The following is a 19,561-nucleotide window of genomic DNA, read 5'->3' as shown; positions in this document are numbered from 1 at the left end:
TAAAACAGACCTTGGCGCCAGCCCCCACAGTCCAGCTTATTCCTCATCCAAGGCCCTGCCCCAGGATCCTGGGCTGGGCAGAGAGGGGAGCAGAGCGAGGTGCGTTATAAAGCTAAAGCAGCCACGTTGGGTCTGCACCTACCCCCCGGCCACTGGCATTCTCCTGCAGGAACTTCCGGAACTTGGTCAGGAAGATGTATCTAGAAGCTTCACCCTTCAAGGGAAGGAGAAATAACGCTGTGAAACCTGAGTATGCTGCTCAGACGGGATCCGCTCAGTGCCACCACGCAGCCTAAACTCTGCCAGGGGACGGTGAACCAGCGCTGCCAAGATGGCATCCTTCCCGGCCCGGCACCCAACAGGGGGCTTAGAACCACTCACCCCGTTCTCATCTTTATTGTCCAAAAGCAGCTTCAAGATCTGCACCTGTAATTCTTCTACCCCTGGTGGTGGGGAATAGGAGAAGGGAGATATTCAGGTCCAATCTCTTCCTCTACCAACCAGTTTTCCTGAGCCCAACCTAGGTGTGTGCGTTCACTACTTAATGCTCCCAAGAACCTGGGTGTGAACCCCCACACCCTAATCAAGTGTCCAAGGCAGAAAGCTCACCTTTTTTTTTTTTTTTTTTTGCCAGTCCTGGGGCTTGAACTCAGGGCCTGGGCACTGTCCCTGAACTGCTTTTGCTCAAGGCTAGTGCTCTACCACTTGAGCCACAGTGCCACTTCTGGCCTTGAAGTCTGGGGATGTGGTACTGAGGAATCGAACCCGGGCTTCATGCATGCTAGGCGAGTGCTCTACCGCTAAGCCACCTTCCCAGCCCAAAGAGGGCCCACCTTCAATGCGCTTCTTGAGCCTTTGGCAGCCCCGCTCATAGGCTCGCCGTCGATGCCGCTCCTCCGGGGTCTCCTCCTTCACCTCCTTACTTTCTCTGCCCTGGGCAGGGTCAGAGGACCGAAGTGAGCAGGGCTTGCCAGGGGCTTCACCCAGGCCGAGACACCCACCCTCGACTCCAGGGAGCAGGGCTGGAGGGGAAAGCTCCCATGCCTCAGGCCGGCCCTCCCGAGGGTGGCTCTCCACCCACGCTGGGTCTGCCTACCTCCTTGCTGGAGCGGTGGGGCCACCAAGTGGTGGGAATGAGCTCCTGCAGGCCAGCTTCCTCCACGCGCAGGGGGCTCTTGATGTAAAAGAAGACGACAGACCGGAGCATGTCAAAGCTGGTGGTGGTCAAGGCACAGCTCAGCTCGCCAAAGTCACCGTCCCTGGAAAGCCCACCTTGGTGTGTCCACCATGTTCTCACCACCAAAGGGGGGCCCTGTCAGCGTGGGTCCGCCTGCCTCCCCAGACCTGAGAGCTATTGGACTGGGAAGGTGGCTTTGTGGCAGAGTGCTTCCCTGAGCATGTATGAAGCCCTGGGTTTGATTCCTCAGTGCCACATCAACAGCAAAAGCCAGAAGTGGCACTGTGGCTCAAGTGGTAGAGTGCTAGCCTTGAGCAAAAGCTCAGAGACAGTGCCTAGGCCCTGAGTTCAAGCCCCAGGACTGGCATGTGCACACACGCGCGCGCGCACACACACACACACACACACAAATCTAGGGCTATTAATCCCACCAAACTCAATATCCAATAAGTACATAATAAAACCTTTTTCATAATGACTATGGGAACTAGGCACCGATGGCTCACACCTGTAATCCTAGCTACTTAGGAGGCTGAGATCTGAGGATCATGGTTCAAAGCTAACCCAGGCAGGAACATCTGCAAGACTCTTACCTCCAATGAAGTGGCGCTGTGGCTCAAGTGGTAGAGCACTAGCCTTGAGTGAACAAGCGCCCAGGCCCTGAGTTCAAGCCCCACGACTGATCAAAAAATTAAAAGTGCATACTCTAGCTGAAATGGGCAGGCCCCAGGGCCCTGGGACCTGCCCACACCTAGGTGCCTCAGGCTTCTCTGATCTGTAGATGGTGCTGGGAACGCTAGGCCTGGAGCTAGGGCCTGAGCGCTGGTCCTCCTGAGCCTGGGGAGCCCTGGCCAGATGACCACTGCCTCCTCTAGACTTCTGTGGACTCCCCCTCCCCCCCTCACCCGCCCAGAGGCTGTGATCCCCACCGCTGGCAACAAGGGGAGGATACAGGACGTTGCTAAGCAGAAACTTGCGGGACTTCTCATGCCTCAGGATGGAAATGGTGAGCCTCAGGTAGTGGATCTGTGGAGAAGCAAATGCTCAGAATGGAGGGGGCGGGGCTCTGGGGCTGCGGAGGGAGGAGGGAGGGGGAAAAATTCTAGATAGATGAATGTGGCTCACCTGCAGTCCCAGATCTGGAACGATGGGTGAAAACCGGTACAGTCGCAGCAGAGACATCATCAACTGCTTGAGACAATCCTGAATCTCAAAGTCCTGAAGACAGATACCAGGGCCGCCATTGAGCGGGAAGATGGGGGGGGGAACTTTGCCTAAGCCCTCCCTGCTACCCCCCGGGAAGGGTGAGTGCCTGGCATGAGCCTGCCATCCAGTCTTACTTCCATGAAGAGCCACAAGAGGTCCAGGACCTGGTGCACCACGGCGTGGGTCTCTTCCGGTGCCCCCTTCTCCACTACGCCTAGCAGGAAGCTCATGAGCACGGCCTCCACCAGGTACACCTTGCGCTGGACCGCAGGGCGGATGGGCACAGTGAGCAGACAGCCCCTCTCCTCTGACCCACGCTGAAGGACAGAGCCTCAGGCATAAAGCCTTGGGGTCCCCTTCCCCTCCACCCCCCCCAAACCACCCCCACAGACAGAGAAGCCCTTCAGGGCTTGAGACAAGAAGGGCCACTGTCCCATAATCCTTTTAGGGCTGGCCAGTGTCCTTCACCTGTGATGTCACCTCCCTTTCATTTTTGTGGGTGTGTGTGTGTTGATCCTGGAACTCGAACTCAGGGCCTGGGCACTTTCCCTGAGCTGCTTTTTTTGGCTCAAGGCGAGCACTCTCACCACTTGAGCCACAGCGCCACTTCTGGCTTTTTGTGAGTCACAGGGATTTTTTTTCCTGCCCGGGCTGGCTTTGAACCTTGATCCTCACATCTCAGCCTCCTGAATAGCTAGGGTTACAGGCGTGAGCCACCTGCGCCCGGCTTGAGGTGTTCCAGCTTTTTTTGGGAAGAGTTTATTGGAGATAAGAGTCTCATGGACTTTCCTGCCTGGGCTGGCTTTGAACCAGGATCCTCAGATCTCAGCCTCCTGAGCAACTAGGATTACAGGTGGCTCCATCTTCTCTCTAGGAGATCCATGATAGAACTACAAGTGTCACCCCAATAGCTAAGCCCTCTGGCTAGAGGAGGCGCTGCCAGGTCTGCCCAGATCAGTGGCGCCCCTCACCAGGAGAGGGGCAAAGCGGTGGAAGATGTGTGCCAATGTAAGTAGGACGGTGGGCTGGCCCTGCAGCTGCCACTTAGAGCTCTCCTTCGGTACCAGTCGCCCTTCCTGTGGGTAGGGGAGAAGACGGTGAGGGGAGGAGGGCTGGGCCAGGACCTCCCCCCTCACCTCCCCACCCCTGCCCCGTTCCTTGATCACCCAGCCCAAACCCTGGCTCACCACAAGGTCCAGCTCCACACTGAGCACTGCCCGGAAGCAGCCCAACAATTTCTGTGCCCGCACCAGGTCGGCACGGGGCGGGTCTTGCAGGGGCCGGAAGCCCGCCACTGGGTAGGTGCCACAGAGTTAAGCCAGCAACGCCTGATCTGAGCTTCAGAGGTGCCCCCCCTCCCCCAGCGTGCCCAAGGAGGGGTTCCTGCATTTGCAACTCCCATCTCTGGGAGCCTACTACTGTTGACACTTAATGTGCCATTTATTTTAATTTTGGTTGGTTGTGGGGCCTGAACTCTGGGCCTGGGCGCTGTCCCTCAGCTCTTCAGCTCCAGGCGAGCGCTCTACCACTTGAGCCACAGCGCCACTTCTGGCTTTTTTCTTTTTGCTTATGTGGTGCTGAGGAATCGAACCCAGAGCCTGAGGTATGCAAGGCAAGCGCTCTACCACTGAGCCACCTTCCCAGCCCTTAACGTGTTTTACATCAGCATCTATCTAACAGGTAAGACTGCTGTGTATACCCATGGACCTAAATTACACCCTGTGGACTTCTTTCAATAGCCAGGGCCTGCCCCCAAGCCCACAGTGCTCCTGGGGGGAAAGAATGCCTTCATCCTAGATGCTAAAGCCACCCATGGGCATCTTTTCCAAATGATATCGCAGAGGACGGCTGCCAAAGTTGAAGGCCACAGACTCCTTGAAAGACAGGCTGATGGCTGGGAAATAGGCCATGCCCAGGCCCCTGGCCAGGTTCTCAAAGGCAGTGCCCAGGGACACACCATTCCTAGAGGAGAAGGGGGGTGGGTGAGCTGTGTCTGGAAGGAGGGATCCACCCACCTTCAGGCTACCAGAACTTCACCCGGCCTCCTTCCACAGAGCAGGTGAACCTGGGCCAATCTAGGGAAGGCCCAGAGGCCAGGCATGCGCTACGGGGGTGGGAGGGAGACTCACAGGCAGAAGGACAGAGTTCCGTCATCCAAATCAATCAGGCAGCTCACAATGTCCCCCGCCGCCCAAGCCTGCAGAAGCAAAGAGGCCTGCTCAAGCTGCATCTCCAGGCCCACCCACGGGGAGTGGGGGGGCTGGTGGGGCGAGGGGGGCTGGCCCCGTAGAAAGAGAAATATCCCTGTCCCTTCCCTGGGGTCCACAGGCCTCCCTTGGTGGCTTCCCCAAGGCTTCCAGCAGGCTAGGAGAACGTCTTGCGATTGGTGGAGCACCGAGGGGCGGGGCCTTTTACCTTGCCGTAATTGGTGGTGGTCACATTCCACTTGCGCACCCGGTTCCCATCGTAGGCATAGGAGTTGTGCGTGTCTCCCACACCCTCCTGGAGAAAGGAAGTGCTGTGAGAAATGGGGGGGGAGGCCATGGGGGTGGGGAGGAGCAGAGCCCCCCCAATCACATCTTGGGTCCTCATGGCTTGAGAGGGAGGCTGCTATTCTTGCAGATGGGTGAGGGGTTCTATGTGTGTGTGTGGGGGGGGGGGCTGTTCTCGCTATAAGGAGACCCGCGGCTGCGCAATACCTCCTGATTGAAGCGGCAGTTGATGGTGCACCAACCAATCTGCATGAGTCCCTGGGAGGAGATGAGCACCTCATACACCCATTTCCCTGGAGAGAGCGAGGGAGGCCAGCAGGTACGTGAAGGCGGCCTTCCGGCCAGGGGTCCCCACCCATCTTCCCAGCTCCACCAGGAGGGATGGCTTACCTTTGTACACACAGGTGGTAGAACGGATGGTGCCAAAGTTGCTGTGGCCAATCACCTGAGGGAGGAAGGAGGGGGCGGGGCAGTGAGCTTCCCCCAGGTCCCCAGCCCCATCCTCAGTGGAGCTAGCCTGGGCGGGATTGGGCTATTGGGGCCAACACTGCCCTGTGCCTATGTTAGGAGGTTTGAAGCCAGAGGCACGGTGGAAGGGACTGGAGGCTTTGTTGGGAAGGGTTTGAGGCTGGGGCTACGTGGAGGGCGTTAGGGGCTGAGAATATCCTTGTCTAGGGCCACATCTGGATAAAAAGACTATAGGGCTGGGTGCCAGTGGTTTATGTGGTGATCTTAGCTACTTAGGAGGCTGAGATCTGAGGATCGTGATTTGAAGCCAGCCCCAGCAGGAAAGTCCATGAGACTATCTCTAATGAACCACTAAAAAAAAAAAAAAAAAAGCTAGAGGTAGTGCTGTGGCTCAAGTGGCAGAGTGCTAGGCTTGAGCAAAAAAAAGCAGCTCAGGGACAGCACCCAGGCCCTGAGTTCAAGCCCAAGGACTAACACATACACACACATATACACACACACACCAAAAAAAAGGAGGGGGCAGACATAGGGCCATATCAGGTGTAGCTCGGGGCTATTTCAGAAAGGGATCCCAAACCCCACTCTCACTCACCCCCAAAAGATCATCATCTACCAGCAGAAGACCCTCAAAGCCTCCTGTGTGGTCCAGAACCACAGTAGCTGGGCCAAGCCGCCCTTCAACCTGTCCTGGAGAGGAAAGGGGGGAGGGGGGGAGGCTGAGCAGAAGGTCTGACAGATGCACAGGGCACACACTGAGCTCCCCAGGGAACACGCCAGGGCCCAGCTCTGCAACCCTCCCCCCTCTCTCCAGGATGCTACCTACCCTGGCCCTCCTCATCCTCGTCCACTTGTAGCAGCTGATCCAAATGCTCTGGCAGGTTCTGGAAGTTCAGGGATTTCCTAGGGAGAGTAAGAGGCTGCCAGGGACCCACAGTCTGTGTGATCGGCCGGCTGACACAATGCCCCTCCCTCCCCCTTTCCCCTGAGCTTTCAGAGCATGGCTGTCTGGACTCCATCTCCACCAATAGCTAGGTACGGTGGCATGCGTCTGTCATCCCCGCTACACAGGAAGCATAAATAGGAGGATCGTGGTCCGGGCTGGCTTAGACATATACATGAAGCCCGATCCCCAAAATAATGAAGCAAAAATGTTGGGGGGGGGGTGGCGGGGATTTTCAAGTGGTAGAGTGCCTACCTAGCAACCCTGAATACCACAATAATAATAATAATAATAATAATCAGTTCTCTGTAAGCCTCATGACCTCATCTATAAAAAGGGAACAGCTATGTATCAGAGATTTTGTGAACAGCCCCAAGGAATAACACATGTTGCCTACATACCTTATGACCTGCCTACCCACCATCTGCTGTAGCCAAAGGGAACTGGGAGGCTGGGAATGTGGCTCAGTGATAGAGGGTTTGCCTAGCACGCATGAAGTCCTGGGTTTGATTCCTTGCTACCACATACACAGAAAAGCTGGCTGTGGCTCAAATGGTAGAGTGTTAGCCTCGAGCAAAAGAAGCCCAGGGACAGTGCCCAGGCCCTGAGTTCAAACCCCAGGATTGGTTTAAAAAAAAAAAAAGAGGGGAGAGGGAGGGAAGGAAGGAGAAGGAAAGGAATGGAGAGGAGGAGAGAGGGAAGAAGAAAGGGAGGGAGAGAGGGAGAGGGAGGGAGAGGAAGGGAGAGAGGAGGGAGGGAAAGGAAAGGAGGAAGGGGGAGAGAGAGGGAGGGAGGGAGGAAGAGAGAGGGAAAAAGAGAGAAAGAGAGAGAGAGAGAGGGAGGGAGAGGGAGGGAGAAGAAGGGAGAGGAAGGGAGAGGAAGAACTGGGAAATTTTATCTGGTGCTGCTTTATCCTCTCAACACAAACACCAAGAGTAAAAATGGCCTGTTAGGCCATCTGTGGTGGGTGTCTCTAATCTGCACTCAGGAGGCTGGAGGTAAGAGGACTATAAGCTTGAGGTGAACCTGAAGTATATAGCCAAGACTTAAAAACAAAACAAAAAAACTGCACTTCAGTGGCTCACACCTGTCATCCTAACTACTCAGAAGACTGAGACCTGAGGATTGTGGTTCAAAGCCAGTCCTGGCAGGAAAGACTGTGAGACTCTTATCTCCAGTTAACCACCAGAAAACCGCAAGTGACGCTGTGGCTCAAGTGGTAGAGCGCTCGCCTTGAGCTGAAGAGCTGAGGGACAGCGCCCAGGCCCAGAGTTCAAGCCCCACGACTGACAAAAAAAGAAAGGCCCGGTTTAACACCTGATCACTTCTGTCCTGAGCTCAGCTGCTAAGAATAGCAAGCAGTGGCCCGGGGCCATCTGGATTGCCAGCACCTGCTCTTTCCCCCTTTAATCTCAGAGCCTACCTCTCATCCACCTCGCCAGCAGACTCTGGGAACACAAATGGGCCGCAAAGTAGCTATGACCCAGGCTCAGGGACCCCCACATGCACTGGCTGTAAGCCACTACCTGACCTTGAGCTTCAGGACGGAGCTTCAGGGCCAAGGGCCAGTGACGCAAATGGACTATTCGGCCAGATGCACAGAAGACTAAGCACCAGCCCCACATCTGGAAGTGATCCCAGACCCATGTATGGGAGAGCTATGGCTCGTGTCTGCCTCCAGAGACAGCTGTGGGCAGCTGGCGGGAGGCAGCCTCCACTGGGTGCCCAAGCTCTCATTTGGCCAACTTGAGCTCCTGCCTGCCCTTTCTGGAGTTCTCGGGTTCCACCTCCAAGGCCTTCTATCTCCATAACCACTGAGTGATGGCCCTACCACCTGCTCTCCCTCCTGGCGGTCACAGCACCAGCCCCAGCGGGACCCATCTCTGATATCACATGAGCCAGGGATCAGATGGCCCTGGGAACAAGCCAGGCACCTTCTGACTACCACAGCCACTTGAATCGAAATGGCAATGATGCTGGTGGGTGCCAGTGGCTCACGCCTGTCATCCTAGCTACTCAGGAGGCTGAGATCTGAGGATTACGGTTCAAAAGCAGCCTGGGCAGAAAAGTCCATGCGACTTTTTTTTTTTTTTTTTTGTCCATTATGGGGCTTGAACTCTGGGCCTAGGCGCTGTCCCTCAGCTCTTCAGCTTAAGGTGAGCACTCTACCACTTGAGCCATAGCACCACTTCTGGTTTTCTGGTGGTTCATTGGAATAAGAGTCTCACGAATGTTCCTGCCCGGGCTGGCTTTGAACAGCAATCCTCAGATCACAGCCTCTGAGTAGCTAGGATGACAGGTGTGAGCCACCAGCTTCTGTGAGACTCTTATCTACAATGAACTACCAGAAAACTGGAAGTCGTGCTGTGCCTCAAAGTGGTAGAGCACTAACCTTGAATGAAAACACTCAGGGACAACACCCAGGCCCTGAGTTCAAGCTGCTGAAGGGCGGCCATATCTTACTGCAGGGAGAAAGAACTACATGAACCTGTAAAGCAGTAATTGGGGCTGGGCACAGTGGCTCATGCCTGTAATCCCAGCTACCTGGAAGGCCAAGATAGAAGATCACAGTTGGAGGCCAGCCTAGGGCTTTCTCAAAGTGAGTTAGGTGTGGTGGTTCATGCATATAATCCAGGCTGCATAAGAGGTAGGGGTAGAAGGATCAATGTCTGAAGCAAGTTTAGGTGAAAATGTAAAACCTCATCTAAAAAATAAAGTAAAAAGGACTTGGGGGCAGTGCTAATGTGCCTAGCAAGCACAAGGCCCTGAGTTCAAACCTCAGTACAGATTTAAAAAAAAAGAAAAAAGAAAAGCCAGGCGCCAGTGGCTCATGCCTGTAAACCTAGCTACTCAGGAGGCTGAGCTCTGAGGATCACGGTGCCAAGCCAGCCCAGGTAGGAAAAGTCCATGAAACTCTTATCTCAAATAAACCACTCAGAAAACTGGAAGTGGCACTGTGGCTCAAGTGGTAGAGCGCTAGCCTTTAGCTGAAGAGCTGAGGGACAGCATCCAGACCCAGAGTTCAAGCCCCATGACCGACAAAAAAAAAAATTATCAGCAAAAAGCCAGCCTTGAGGCATGGCTTAAGTAGTAGAGTACCAGTTAAGCAAGCAAGCTGAACAAGCATAGGGCCCTGAATTCAAACCCAGTAGTGGCAAAAACCAAACCCCAAACCGGAATCCCATTCAGACAATCACATGGAATAACAAGATGGCAGGTGCTTTTGCTTCTCTGACTTGATGATTTTGCTAAAGGTGTACTTCATTTACAAGGACTAAACTGAAAAGTATTAAGCTTGCAAGGAAAAAAAAAAAAAAAAAAGGCCCAGGGCTGGGAAGGTGGCTTAGTGGTAGAGTGCATGCAGGAAGCCCTGGGTTCCATTCCTCAGTACCATACACACAGAAAAAGCCAGAAGTGGTACTGTGGCTCAAGTGGTAGAGTGCTAGCCTTGAGCAAAAGAAGCTCAGGGACAGTGTCCAGGTCCTGAGTTCAAGCCCCAGGACTAGCACAAAGAAGGAAGGAAGGAAGGAAGGAAGGAAGGAAGGAAGGAAGGAAGGAAGGAAGGAAGGAAGGAAGGAAGGAAGGAAGGAAGGAAGGAAGTGGCCCAGTGACCCTCTTCTGTCTAGTCTCATCTGATCCAACAAAGCAAGGACGGACTCCCCACCCAAGCATACCTGCTGGTAGTCGTGGAGGGCTCATGGTCAGGAGAGGAAAAGATGTGGTACAGGTAGTCATTCAGCAGTTTCTTGTGCGCAATGCCTGGACCGCAGGTCAGAAGGGAGAAAAAGAGCAGGGGCGGTTAGCACAATTCCTGATCCCTGCTGGCCCTAGAGATCGCTGATGTTTAGCCAGGCACAGGAGTGAGGCTGGTAGCCATACTGGGTGCAGCATTCCATAGGTGCTAGTGAAGAATTGATTCACGGGGACAAAGGGGTTGCTAAAAGGCCTGAGGCTTGCTTGATCGGGGTCTTGGCTGTATTGGTGCTTTTTGTCTCCTTCCCCCTATCCCAAGTGCATCCTCCCGGGTGGCCCTTACCTGTAACCCTGGATTTCTCAGCATCTGAGCTCAGTCTATAGTTCTTGCTGGAGAAGGACACGCCGCCCCCCTTGGATGCCATCCTTCATCGGTCATGGGCAGGGCCAGTGGTCCCGGAGGCTGAGCCTGGATGTGGTCTGTCTCCTGCAGGCCAGCCACAGACTCTTCCAGACCCGAGCCCTGCAAAGGCAGGAAGGCTTGGGAGCAGGTGAGGTCAGATTCATGCAGTCTCCCACAAACCAATCTAGGGAAGGAGAAGGCAAGGGACTTCCAGCTTCCAACACAAAGGAGGGCACTTGGGGCATACGCTCATAGTGCCAAGGACCGTGTCAGCCATGTCTGCTGACTCCTAACCCAAAGCCTCTGCTCTTGAGGACATCAAATGGCAATGTCCAAAGTGAGGGGGGGTCGCTCAGTTTTGCCACACAGAATCTAGATCGTATCCAGAAAAGACCAAAACCAGAAAAGCACATTCCTCCAAGTCTATGGTAAGCCAAGACCAATTGGGTCAGCTACAGCCCTTATGTTGCCCAAATCTCCAGGCTGATGCTTTGGTGACCATTTGAGCCACGTGTAGCTTTTTGGTGATTAACTGGAGACAAGAGTCTGGTGGGTTTTCCTGCCCCACCGGGCGGCAGATCTCAGCCTCAAGAGTAGCTAGGATTACAGGTTGAGCCACTGGCGCTCAGCAAGGCTGTGACTTCTTCCCTTCACCCCAAGTTCCTGCTTTCTCTAGTCCACACTCACGCTCTGGCTTCCAATCACACACATGGGCCTGCCTTCCTCTTCCAAGAACACACCAATGGTCTTCCTATTGCTTATCTAACCCTCACATAGCATGCTGTTGCTGCAGTTGCTCTAGAACCTGCTACTGGCTTCATTATAGGGGGCTGTACCATTCAGTTCAGTAGCTATATGTGGTGTTTTTAAAAAAAAATCCAGGCATTGGAGGCTCACACCTGTAATCCTAGCTACTCAGGAAGCAGCTGACATCTGAGGATTAAGCCTGGGGTAGGAAAAGTCTGTGAAACTCTTATCTCTAAAGTACCACACACACATATACACACACACACACACACAAGCCAGTCATGGGGCTGTGGCCCAAACGATAAAAGCAACTAGCCTTGAGCGGAAAAACGAAAAGAACAAGTACCTTGTCCCTAAGTTCAAGCCCCAGGCCTGCCCCCCCCCCCAAAAAAGTACTAATTAAAAACTCAAGGAGAAGGATGGGTGGGGTGTGAGGTGTAGGATGGATGATGGTTCATTGCAAACAGGTGTTGGAAACATAACCATGACACCGCTGCCCCAGAGCTGAGGGAAGCGGAAAAACAAAAGATCTCAATTCCATGAAGCCACGTTTTCCCCAGAGTTAAAAGGAGCACGTGTGGCCGGAGGGGCCGGGCACCGCGGGCTCCCGCGCGTGGACCTCGGGCGATGCCTCGGATAGGCTCGGGACACCACCACCCCGGCCCGGCCTCAGCACCACGCCTGCCTGCCTGCCTGCCTGCCTGCCCGCCCGCCCGTCCGCCCGTCCATCTGTCTGTCTGCCCAGTAAGGGGGGGGAAGAGGGAGGTGATTCTCCTCGTCCGGCCGCTCGATCTCCTCGTCACCTACCGCAGCGCCCGGGCCGCCCGCGATCCGCCGCGCCCCGACGCCCTCCCGGGCCGCTCAGGTGTGGGCCGGGCCTGGGGGGGGGCGGGACCGCAGCCCGGCCCAGCCAATCCCGGCCCGAAGCCGGCTCCGGGCATCAGGTAGGTGGAAACTACCGGATCCCGGCGACACCGCGGCTCGAGGGCCGACGGGACGCCCCGGCCGCGGAGCCGGGCCGACGCGGGCCCGGGAGGCCCAGGCCGGGGCGGGCAGCGCCCGGGCCCCCCCCATCCCGCCCCAGGGCTCCCCGGGACCTGTCAGGCCCGGCCTCCCCCCCCCCCCCGCCCCGCCGCGCGCCGGCGCCTCGGAGCCGGCCCCAGCCTCGCCGCCCGGGCGGCCCCCTCACTCACCCTCAGCCTCCCCCCACCACCACCACCAACCCCGCCGGCCGGCTGGTCCGCCCGTCCGTCGGTCGCCACCACCGGCTCACAACATCCGCCCGGCTTCTCGCCGCTACGGTGCCCGACTGGAGCCAAACCCCGCGCCCGCCCGCCCGCTGGCGCGCTGCGCCTCCAGCTGCGCACGCGCGCGGAGAGCCCGGCCGGCCTGCTGCCCAGCTCCTATTAACTACTGCGAGGGATGGGGCGGGGGGAATCACACACACACCTGCCCAAGCTCACCTCATCTCAGAGGCTGGAGATGGAAGCCCTCACCAGGATTTCTAGGTCACCTGTCTCAACAACTCTTACCTTACTTGAAGGCCAGGTTATTTCTATCAGGATCCAAGTTACCTCTATTAGACTCAAAAGGCCGCCTTGCTTACTTACCTTCCATGAGATGATCTGCTTGGCAGGCTTTGCTGCCAGGGGTGTGGGCCGACTTGCTTACAGCTGGGGCCCAATAGATAAAGGGGAAGGCAGAAATGTTCCTCACTTTACAGGGGCGAAAGTGGAATGACACCATTTGCATGGATTAGAACCCAGACAAGGTTAGGCTTCAAGGAAACTACACACACACACACACACACACACACACACACACACACACACACACACACACACACACACACACACACACACACAGCACTTCCTATAAACCCACTGAACGTACAAGGAAACTACACACACACACACACACACACACACACACACACACACACACACACACACACAGCACTTCCTATAAACCCACTGAACGTACAAAGCCCCTTCCTGCTACCCAGGGAGGCCTCTCAGGGGGTCTACCTATACCAAAGTGAAAGTATTTGCACTTGCTCCCACAGAGCACTGAGGGCCTGGCCCCATCTGACTGGTTAGCAAGGTCTCAGGTCAGGCCCCAGCATGCCTGGAGTAGGGGGTGTGGAGGTAGAGCCATCCAATCCTGTAGTGACAGGTTTCACAACTTCCTGGATGGGGCTGTGGTGGGTGACAGTGCAGCCTCCAGGAGGATGGGGTGGCTTGCACTGCTGCTGCTTCTGATGCAGTGCTTAGGGCCTCTCGGTGAGTGGCCCCCTTGTCCCCTTAACCCTGCCCTTCTCCCCATCTGCCTTCAGGAGGAGACTGGCGCCAAATCCATGCGACACTATGCTTGCCAAGAGTTCACTTTCCTAGTAGGGGAAAAAAGCAGTGACCTTGGCTCCTTTCGATGAGCTGGGAAGCTTTGGGAATACGTACACACACCGCCACTTGGGCCTGCTAAGTTAGCATGTTTGCTGTTGGTGCTAGGACAGATGTACAGACAACAACCATTTCTCTCCCTCTAATATGCTTCCATGTTGATGAGCGCTTGGAGTCAGAATGCTAAGTCCTCTCTGAGTACTGTAATGATGATCTCATTTGAGAGATGAGATAGGGTAAGGTCCTCAGAGAAAGTACCATTGCCCACCTGAGTCCAGTGCTTGGCTTACTAAATGTAGGTACTCTTAACCACCATATTTGGGCCTGTTTCTCCCTTTGAAAGTCTTTGGGAGGGAGACTTGGGGGTGGGGGGGAAGGCACAGAAATGGAGGGACAGGGCAGGGAAGGTGGCTCAGTGGTAGATGCTTGCCTTGCGTGCATGAGGCTCTGGGTTCAATTCCTCAGCACCACCTAAGCAGACAAAGCTGGAAGCAGCACTGTGGCTCAAGTGGTAGAGCACTAGCTTTGAGCTGAAGAGCTGAGGGACAGCACCTAGGCCCAGAGTTCAGGCCCCACAACCGACAACAAAATGGAAAAAAAAAAAAAGAAATGGAGGGACAAAGGGCGAACAAATGTAGCAGTGGTACTCACTAGAAACGGTGGAAAATGAGCTGTACAACTTGTGGGTGGGGATGGAAGGGAAATACTAGGCAAGACCAAGGAAAGTGGGGACATTGCCCCAAAAGGACAATATCACCTTTATAATAACAATAACAAAAAAATAAGCCAGGCACCAGTGGTTCATGCCTGTGATCCTAGCTACTCAGAAGGCTGAGATCTGAAGATCCCAGTTTAAAGCCAGCCCAGGTGGGAAAGTCTGTGAAAACAGGAAGTGGAGCTGTGGCTCAGATGGTAGAGCACTAGCCTTGAACACAAAAAGGCTCAGGGACAGCGACCAGGTCCTGAGTTCAAGCCCTACAACTGACCAAAAAGAAAAAAGAAAAGAAAGTATACTTAAGGCCCACCCTAGAGGCCTTGCATTTGAATAATGAGTCAATATATGACATGTATGTCCCCTTTAACCCTGCGCCCACCCATACAGGGCAACGCTCACCATTGAATGACTTCCAGCTGCTCCGGGGCACCCAGCTGCAGAATCTGCTACATGCCGTGGTGCCTGGGCCTTGGCAAGAGGACGTAGCAAATGCTGAAGAATGTGCTAGGCTCTGTGGGCCTCTCCTGGATTGCCGGTGAGTGGCCAAGTAGCCTAGGTATGGCTGGTCGTCATGGTAACCTGAGCCACTGGGGAACACCCATGCCTTTTCCCCAGGGCTTTCCACTACAATAGGAGTAGCCACGGTTGCCAATTGTTACCATGGACCCAGAACTCCCCCAACACCCAAATACACCATTCTGGGTGCTGTGATCTCTTCCAGAAGAAAGGCAAGTAACAGTGAGAAGCAGCAAGGTTGGAGAGAGAGGAACCTTAACCTCAGTCCCTATTGACCTTTTCCCTCTTAACTTCCAGACTACATCCGGACCTGTATTATGGACAAAGGGGTCGGGTATCGGGGCACTGTGGCCACTACAGCAGGTGGCCTGACCTGCCAAAGCTGGAACCACAGGTTTCCTAATGATCACAGGTGAGACGGGCATCTTCCTGCCATTTCTGCCTGCAGAATTCCCTCAGCACACACTGCCATTGCTGCTCCTTGTTGGCAGGTACACGCCCACACTCCAGAATGGCCTGGAAGAGAACTTCTGTCGGAATCCCGATGGGGACCCTGGAGGTCCCTGGTGCTACACAACAAACCCTTCTGTGCGTTTCCAAAGCTGTGGTATCAAGTCCTGCCAGGAAGGTAAGCTGCATCTACCAGTTCTTTTGTTGTTGTTGGTGGTGGTGGTCATGGGGCTTGAACTCTGGGCCTGGGTGCTGTCTCACAGCTCTTGGGGACCGCTCTACCACTTGAGCCACAGTGCCACTTCCGGTTTCCTAAGTGGTTTATTGGAGATAAGAGTTTCCCAGGCTTTCCTGCTCGGGCTGGCTTAGAACCGTGATCTTCAGATCTCAGCCTCCTGAGTAACTAGGATGACAGGCGTGAGCCACCGGCGCCTGGCTGCAGCTACCAGATCTATCCTAGGCCTCTCTGATGGATCCAATACAAAAAACAAAAAACCACCTCTCTCTCCAGCTGCTTGCGTTTGGTGCAATGGTGAAGATTACCGTGGCTCTGTAGACCACACAGAGTCAGGACGAGAGTGCCAGCGTTGGGATCTGCAATACCCTCACCAGCATCCCTTCCATCCTGGCAAGTATGTGTGGATTAAGGGCAGAGTCCACACCTCCAGAGGGAGGGAAGGAGGGAGGGAAGGAGGGAAGGAAAGAGGGAAGGGAGCCTCCCCCATCAGAATTCCAGAGTCTTATTTACAATCAGTTCCCGCTCTCAGGTTCATGGAGCGAGGTTTGGATGACAACTACTGCCGAAATCCAGATGGATCAGAAAGGCCTTGGTGTTACACCACAGACCCGCAGCTTGAGCGGGAATTCTGCGCTATTCCCAGCTGTGGTAGACTTTGGGGGGGGGGGGGGACAGAGTCTGGAGGGCAGAGGCGCTGGGGAAGAGGGGGTGAGGGGGAACAGAACATGGCTTGCCTAGGGGAGGGTCTAGAAGGGGGCTGAGTTGAGCACAAAAATCTTTGAGCTCCAATTCCAGCCTCGGGCTGTGTCAGTGGCTCAGCATCTGTCATCCTAGCTACTCAGGAGGCTGAGATTTGAGGATCACAGTTCAAAGCCAGCCCGGGGCAGGAAAGTCCATGAGACTCTTATCTCCCAATAAACCATCCAGAAGTGGAAGTGGCGCTGTGGCTCAAGTGGTAGAGCGCTCACCTTGAGCTGAAGAGCTCAGGGACAGCGCCCAGGCCTAGAGTTCAAGCCCCACAACTGACAAAACAAAACAATTCCAGTCTCGATTCATCTCAGGGTCCAGGGCACCACCAGATCAGGTGGCCACAACGTTCAACTGTTTCCGAGGGAAGGGTGAGGGCTACCGGGGTACGGCCAATACCACTACCGCCGGTGTACCCTGCCAGCGCTGGGATTCTCAGAGCCCACATCAACATGGCTTCTCCCCGGAGAAATACGCGTGCAAGTGGGTTGATGGATAGGAAGGGTGGGGGAGAGGGGCCTGGGTGGAGCTCAAGGGTTAGGGGAGACCCTCCCCAAGCATTGATTGTGACTCTTGCCACCCACTGCTCAGGGACCTTCGGGAGAATTTCTGCAGGAACCCGGATGGCTCAGAAGCACCCTGGTGCTTTACAACCCGGCCAGGCATGCGCGTGGCCTTTTGCTACCAGATCCCACGCTGTACGGATGAAATACTGCCCGAGGGTAAGGCTGTGGAGAGGAGGGGGTGAGGGCTAGGGCTGGAAACTTCCAGGCTGAGCGGGATCCAGGCTGAGCATTAGGTTCTGATGAGCCACTCTGGCCTACCCACCACAGACTGCTACCAGGGCTCAGGAAAGCAGTACCGTGGCTCGGTTAACAAGACACGCAAGGGTATCCCGTGTCAGCACTGGTCTGCAGAGACACCCCACAAACCACAGTGAGTCTCTGTGTGGGTGTTTTGGGGGCTGACAAGGTGACATGCTTAGACTTCTGGGACTGCTTTGCTCTGATTCTGCCCCAACTTTGGTCATGGGGCTTGAACTCAGGGCCCCCTGAGTACTTTGTGTTCAAGGCTCTACCACTCTGAGCCACAGCCCCCACTTTCTGGTTTTCTGTTGGTTAAATTGAAGAGTCTCACAGCCTTTCCTGCCCGGGGCTGGCTTCAAAGCACGATCCTCTGATCTCAGCCTCCTGACTAGTTTGGATTACAGGCCAACGTTGAACCACAACTTTGCTTCGCCTCCTTCCCATCTTAGATTCACACCGGCCTCTGCTCCACAACTGGAGAAAAACTTCTGTCGGAACCCAGATGGAGACAGCCACGGGCCCTGGTGTTATACTACGGACCCGGGGACGCTATTTGACTACTGTGCTTTGAAACACTGTAGTGGGTGCTGGTGACCATTTTCCCCTAGTTTACACACCCTCCCCCGCCCTTCTCCAAGACTGCCCTCCCTTAACTTGGGTCAACGTGTATCTTTCAGATAAAGACCAGTTACCATCCATCCTGAAACCCCCAGGTACAGATCTGAGCCAGTTCTGGGGAGGTGGGGTTACCACCCCCTTTGAACCTTACCTCCATCCAAGAGGGTTCCCCCCCCCCCACGCCATCCCATTCCTCAGTCCCGGTGCAGTTTGAGAAGTGTGGCAAGCGGGTGGACAGGATGGACCGGCGGCGCTCCATGATGCGCGTGGTAGGCGGCCAACCAGGGAACTCACCTTGGACGGTCAGCTTACGTAATCGGTGAGGCCCAGATGCCTGTCTCCCGCCCCCCGCCCCCCGCTCCCCGCAGAGTGTCCCGTGTGGCCTGCCACTTGACCGACTTCCTAGCCAGAAGCTGGCAGGTCCAGGAGGTAGCCCCTGACTCAGTTTCCTTCTCCTGATCCCCACTCTTCCAGGAAAGGCGAACATTTCTGTGGGGGATCTCTAGTAAAGGAGAAGTGGGTACTGACTGCCCGGCAATGCTTTTCATCTTGGTAAGCCTCCCTAGGGTTTGGAGACCCCCTAATTCCCTTAGCTACCCGCCCCCCCCACCATGTCCCCCATCTCTACCCTTCTCCCAGGCAAGCCAAAATATGGGGGCAGGAGACTAGAAGTCAAGGATGACCTAACTCAGCTTCTCTCCCAGCCATGAACCTCTCACGGGATATGAAGTCTGGTCGGGTACCCTGTTCCAGAACCCACAGCCTGGAGAGCCAGACCTGCAGCGGGTTCCTATAGCCAAGATGGTGTGTGGCCCTTCGAGTTCCCAGCTTGTACTGCTCAAGCTGGAGAGGTACGTGGACAAGGTGAGAGTGGGAAATGGGTGGGGTCTTGAGATCTCCGGCCCCTTTACTGCCCTCGTTTTCCTGCTAAAGATCAGTGACCCTGAACCAGCGTGTGGCCCTCATCTGCCTGCCCCCCGAGCGGTATGTGGTACCTCCGAGGACCAAGTGTGAGATCGCAGGCTGGGGAGAGGGCAAAGGTGAGTGGACTCTTCCAGGACATTGGCTCAGAGGCCCAGTCCTGGGCCCTCCTGCCCCAGGTTCTTTTCCTCACCCTTCTGAATCTCCTCACAGCAGGATCAAGTGGTGCCTCAGTCTTACACGTAGCGTCGATGAACGTCATCTCCAACCAGGAATGTAATGTAAAGCACCGAGGGCGTGTCCACGAGAATGAGATGTGCACCGAAGGGCTGTTGGTCCCTACAGGGGCCTGTGAGGTGAGTGGTAGAGGCCCTGAGGCCAGCCCAGGGGTGGGGAAAGGCCTGGAAAGGTCCTTGTGTCATCATGAAGGAAGTTAGTAGTCCCTGCAGGTGTCCAAAGCTCAAAGTTCTCATCAGTTCTTCTACCTGCCCAGGGTGACTACGGAGGCCCACTTGCCTGCTTTACCCATGACTGCTGGGTCCTACAGGGAATTATAATCCCCAACCGAGTGTGTGCCCGGCCCCGCTGGCCAGCCATCTTCATGCGTGTATCTGTGTTTGTGGACTGGATTCAGAAGGTGATGCAACTGGAGTAGGCCTGGCCCTGACCTCTTGTTTTGGGAACATGTCAGACATAAAGCTGTAATTTCTCTTTAAACCTGTGCACAGTGCTTCTTACCTGCTGCAGCTTCTAGAGACTGAACTGGTTTCCTTCCTTCCTTCCTTTCTTTTTTTGGCTGGTTATACAGGGCTTGACCTCAGGGCCTGGGCACTGTCCCTGAACTCTTCAGCTCAAGGCTAGTGTTCTACCACTTGGAATCACAGTGCCCTTTCTGCTTTTTGAGTGGTTCCTTGGAAATAAAAGAGTCAGATGGGCGCCGGTGGCTCACGCCTGTCATCCTAGCTACTCAAGAGGCTGAGATCTGAGGATCGCGGTTCAAAGCCAGCCCAGGCAGGAAAGTCCGT

General features: G+C 55.2%; 2 protein-coding genes across 6 annotated transcripts in view; one reads left to right on the top strand and one right to left on the bottom strand.

Annotated features, from left to right (window-relative positions):
• LOC138824083 (E3 ubiquitin-protein ligase RNF123) overlaps nt 1-12,423 on the bottom strand; it is a 28,368-nt gene extending 15,945 nt beyond the window's left edge. For 2 of the 5 annotated variants that reach the window (XM_070017782.1, XM_070017786.1), the window contains exons 1-19: nt 12,350-12,423; nt 10,320-10,563; nt 9,958-10,042; nt 6,167-6,243; nt 5,936-6,030; nt 5,266-5,320; nt 5,083-5,168; nt 4,799-4,885; nt 4,513-4,580; nt 4,220-4,345; nt 3,571-3,685; nt 3,355-3,459; nt 2,518-2,643; nt 2,303-2,395; nt 2,130-2,203; nt 1,097-1,214; nt 834-933; nt 382-443; nt 143-214 (exon numbers count right to left, since the gene is read on the bottom strand). In XM_070017782.1, the coding sequence (XP_069873883.1) occupies nt 143-214; nt 382-443; nt 834-933; nt 1,097-1,214; nt 2,130-2,203; nt 2,303-2,395; nt 2,518-2,643; nt 3,355-3,459; nt 3,571-3,685; nt 4,220-4,345; nt 4,513-4,580; nt 4,799-4,885; nt 5,083-5,168; nt 5,266-5,320; nt 5,936-6,030; nt 6,167-6,243; nt 9,958-10,042; nt 10,320-10,401 (1,626 nt within the window). In that variant the 5' untranslated portion in view covers nt 10,402-10,563; nt 12,350-12,423. The other 3 variants (XM_070017785.1, XM_070017784.1, XM_070017783.1) reach the window with 3 other exon arrangements.
• An 895-nt stretch (nt 12,424-13,318) lies between these two features.
• On the top strand, nt 13,319-19,253 carry LOC138823946 (hepatocyte growth factor-like protein). Its single transcript, XM_070017458.1, is given in 19 exon segments — nt 13,319-13,349; nt 13,352-13,408; nt 14,628-14,775; nt 14,856-14,968; nt 15,054-15,168; nt 15,248-15,384; nt 15,718-15,838; nt 15,974-16,092; nt 16,506-16,674; nt 16,783-16,913; nt 17,025-17,127; nt 17,447-17,577; nt 17,675-17,710; nt 17,814-17,934; nt 18,090-18,167; nt 18,320-18,466; nt 18,549-18,655; nt 18,753-18,892; nt 19,030-19,253. Coding segments are annotated over 19 exon segments (2,166 nt in total). The 3' UTR covers nt 19,192-19,253.
• Nucleotides 19,254-19,561: the final 308 nt, after the last annotated feature.

The sequence above is a fragment of the Dipodomys merriami genome, unplaced genomic scaffold (assembly GCF_024711535.1).
Source record: "Dipodomys merriami isolate MVZ:Mamm:240054 unplaced genomic scaffold, mDipMer1.0.p SCAF_125, whole genome shotgun sequence".
Lineage (NCBI taxonomy): Eukaryota > Metazoa > Chordata > Mammalia > Rodentia > Heteromyidae > Dipodomys > Dipodomys merriami.
The sequence above is the reverse complement of the archived record's forward strand: the minus strand, read 5'-3'. Positions and strand labels throughout refer to the sequence as shown.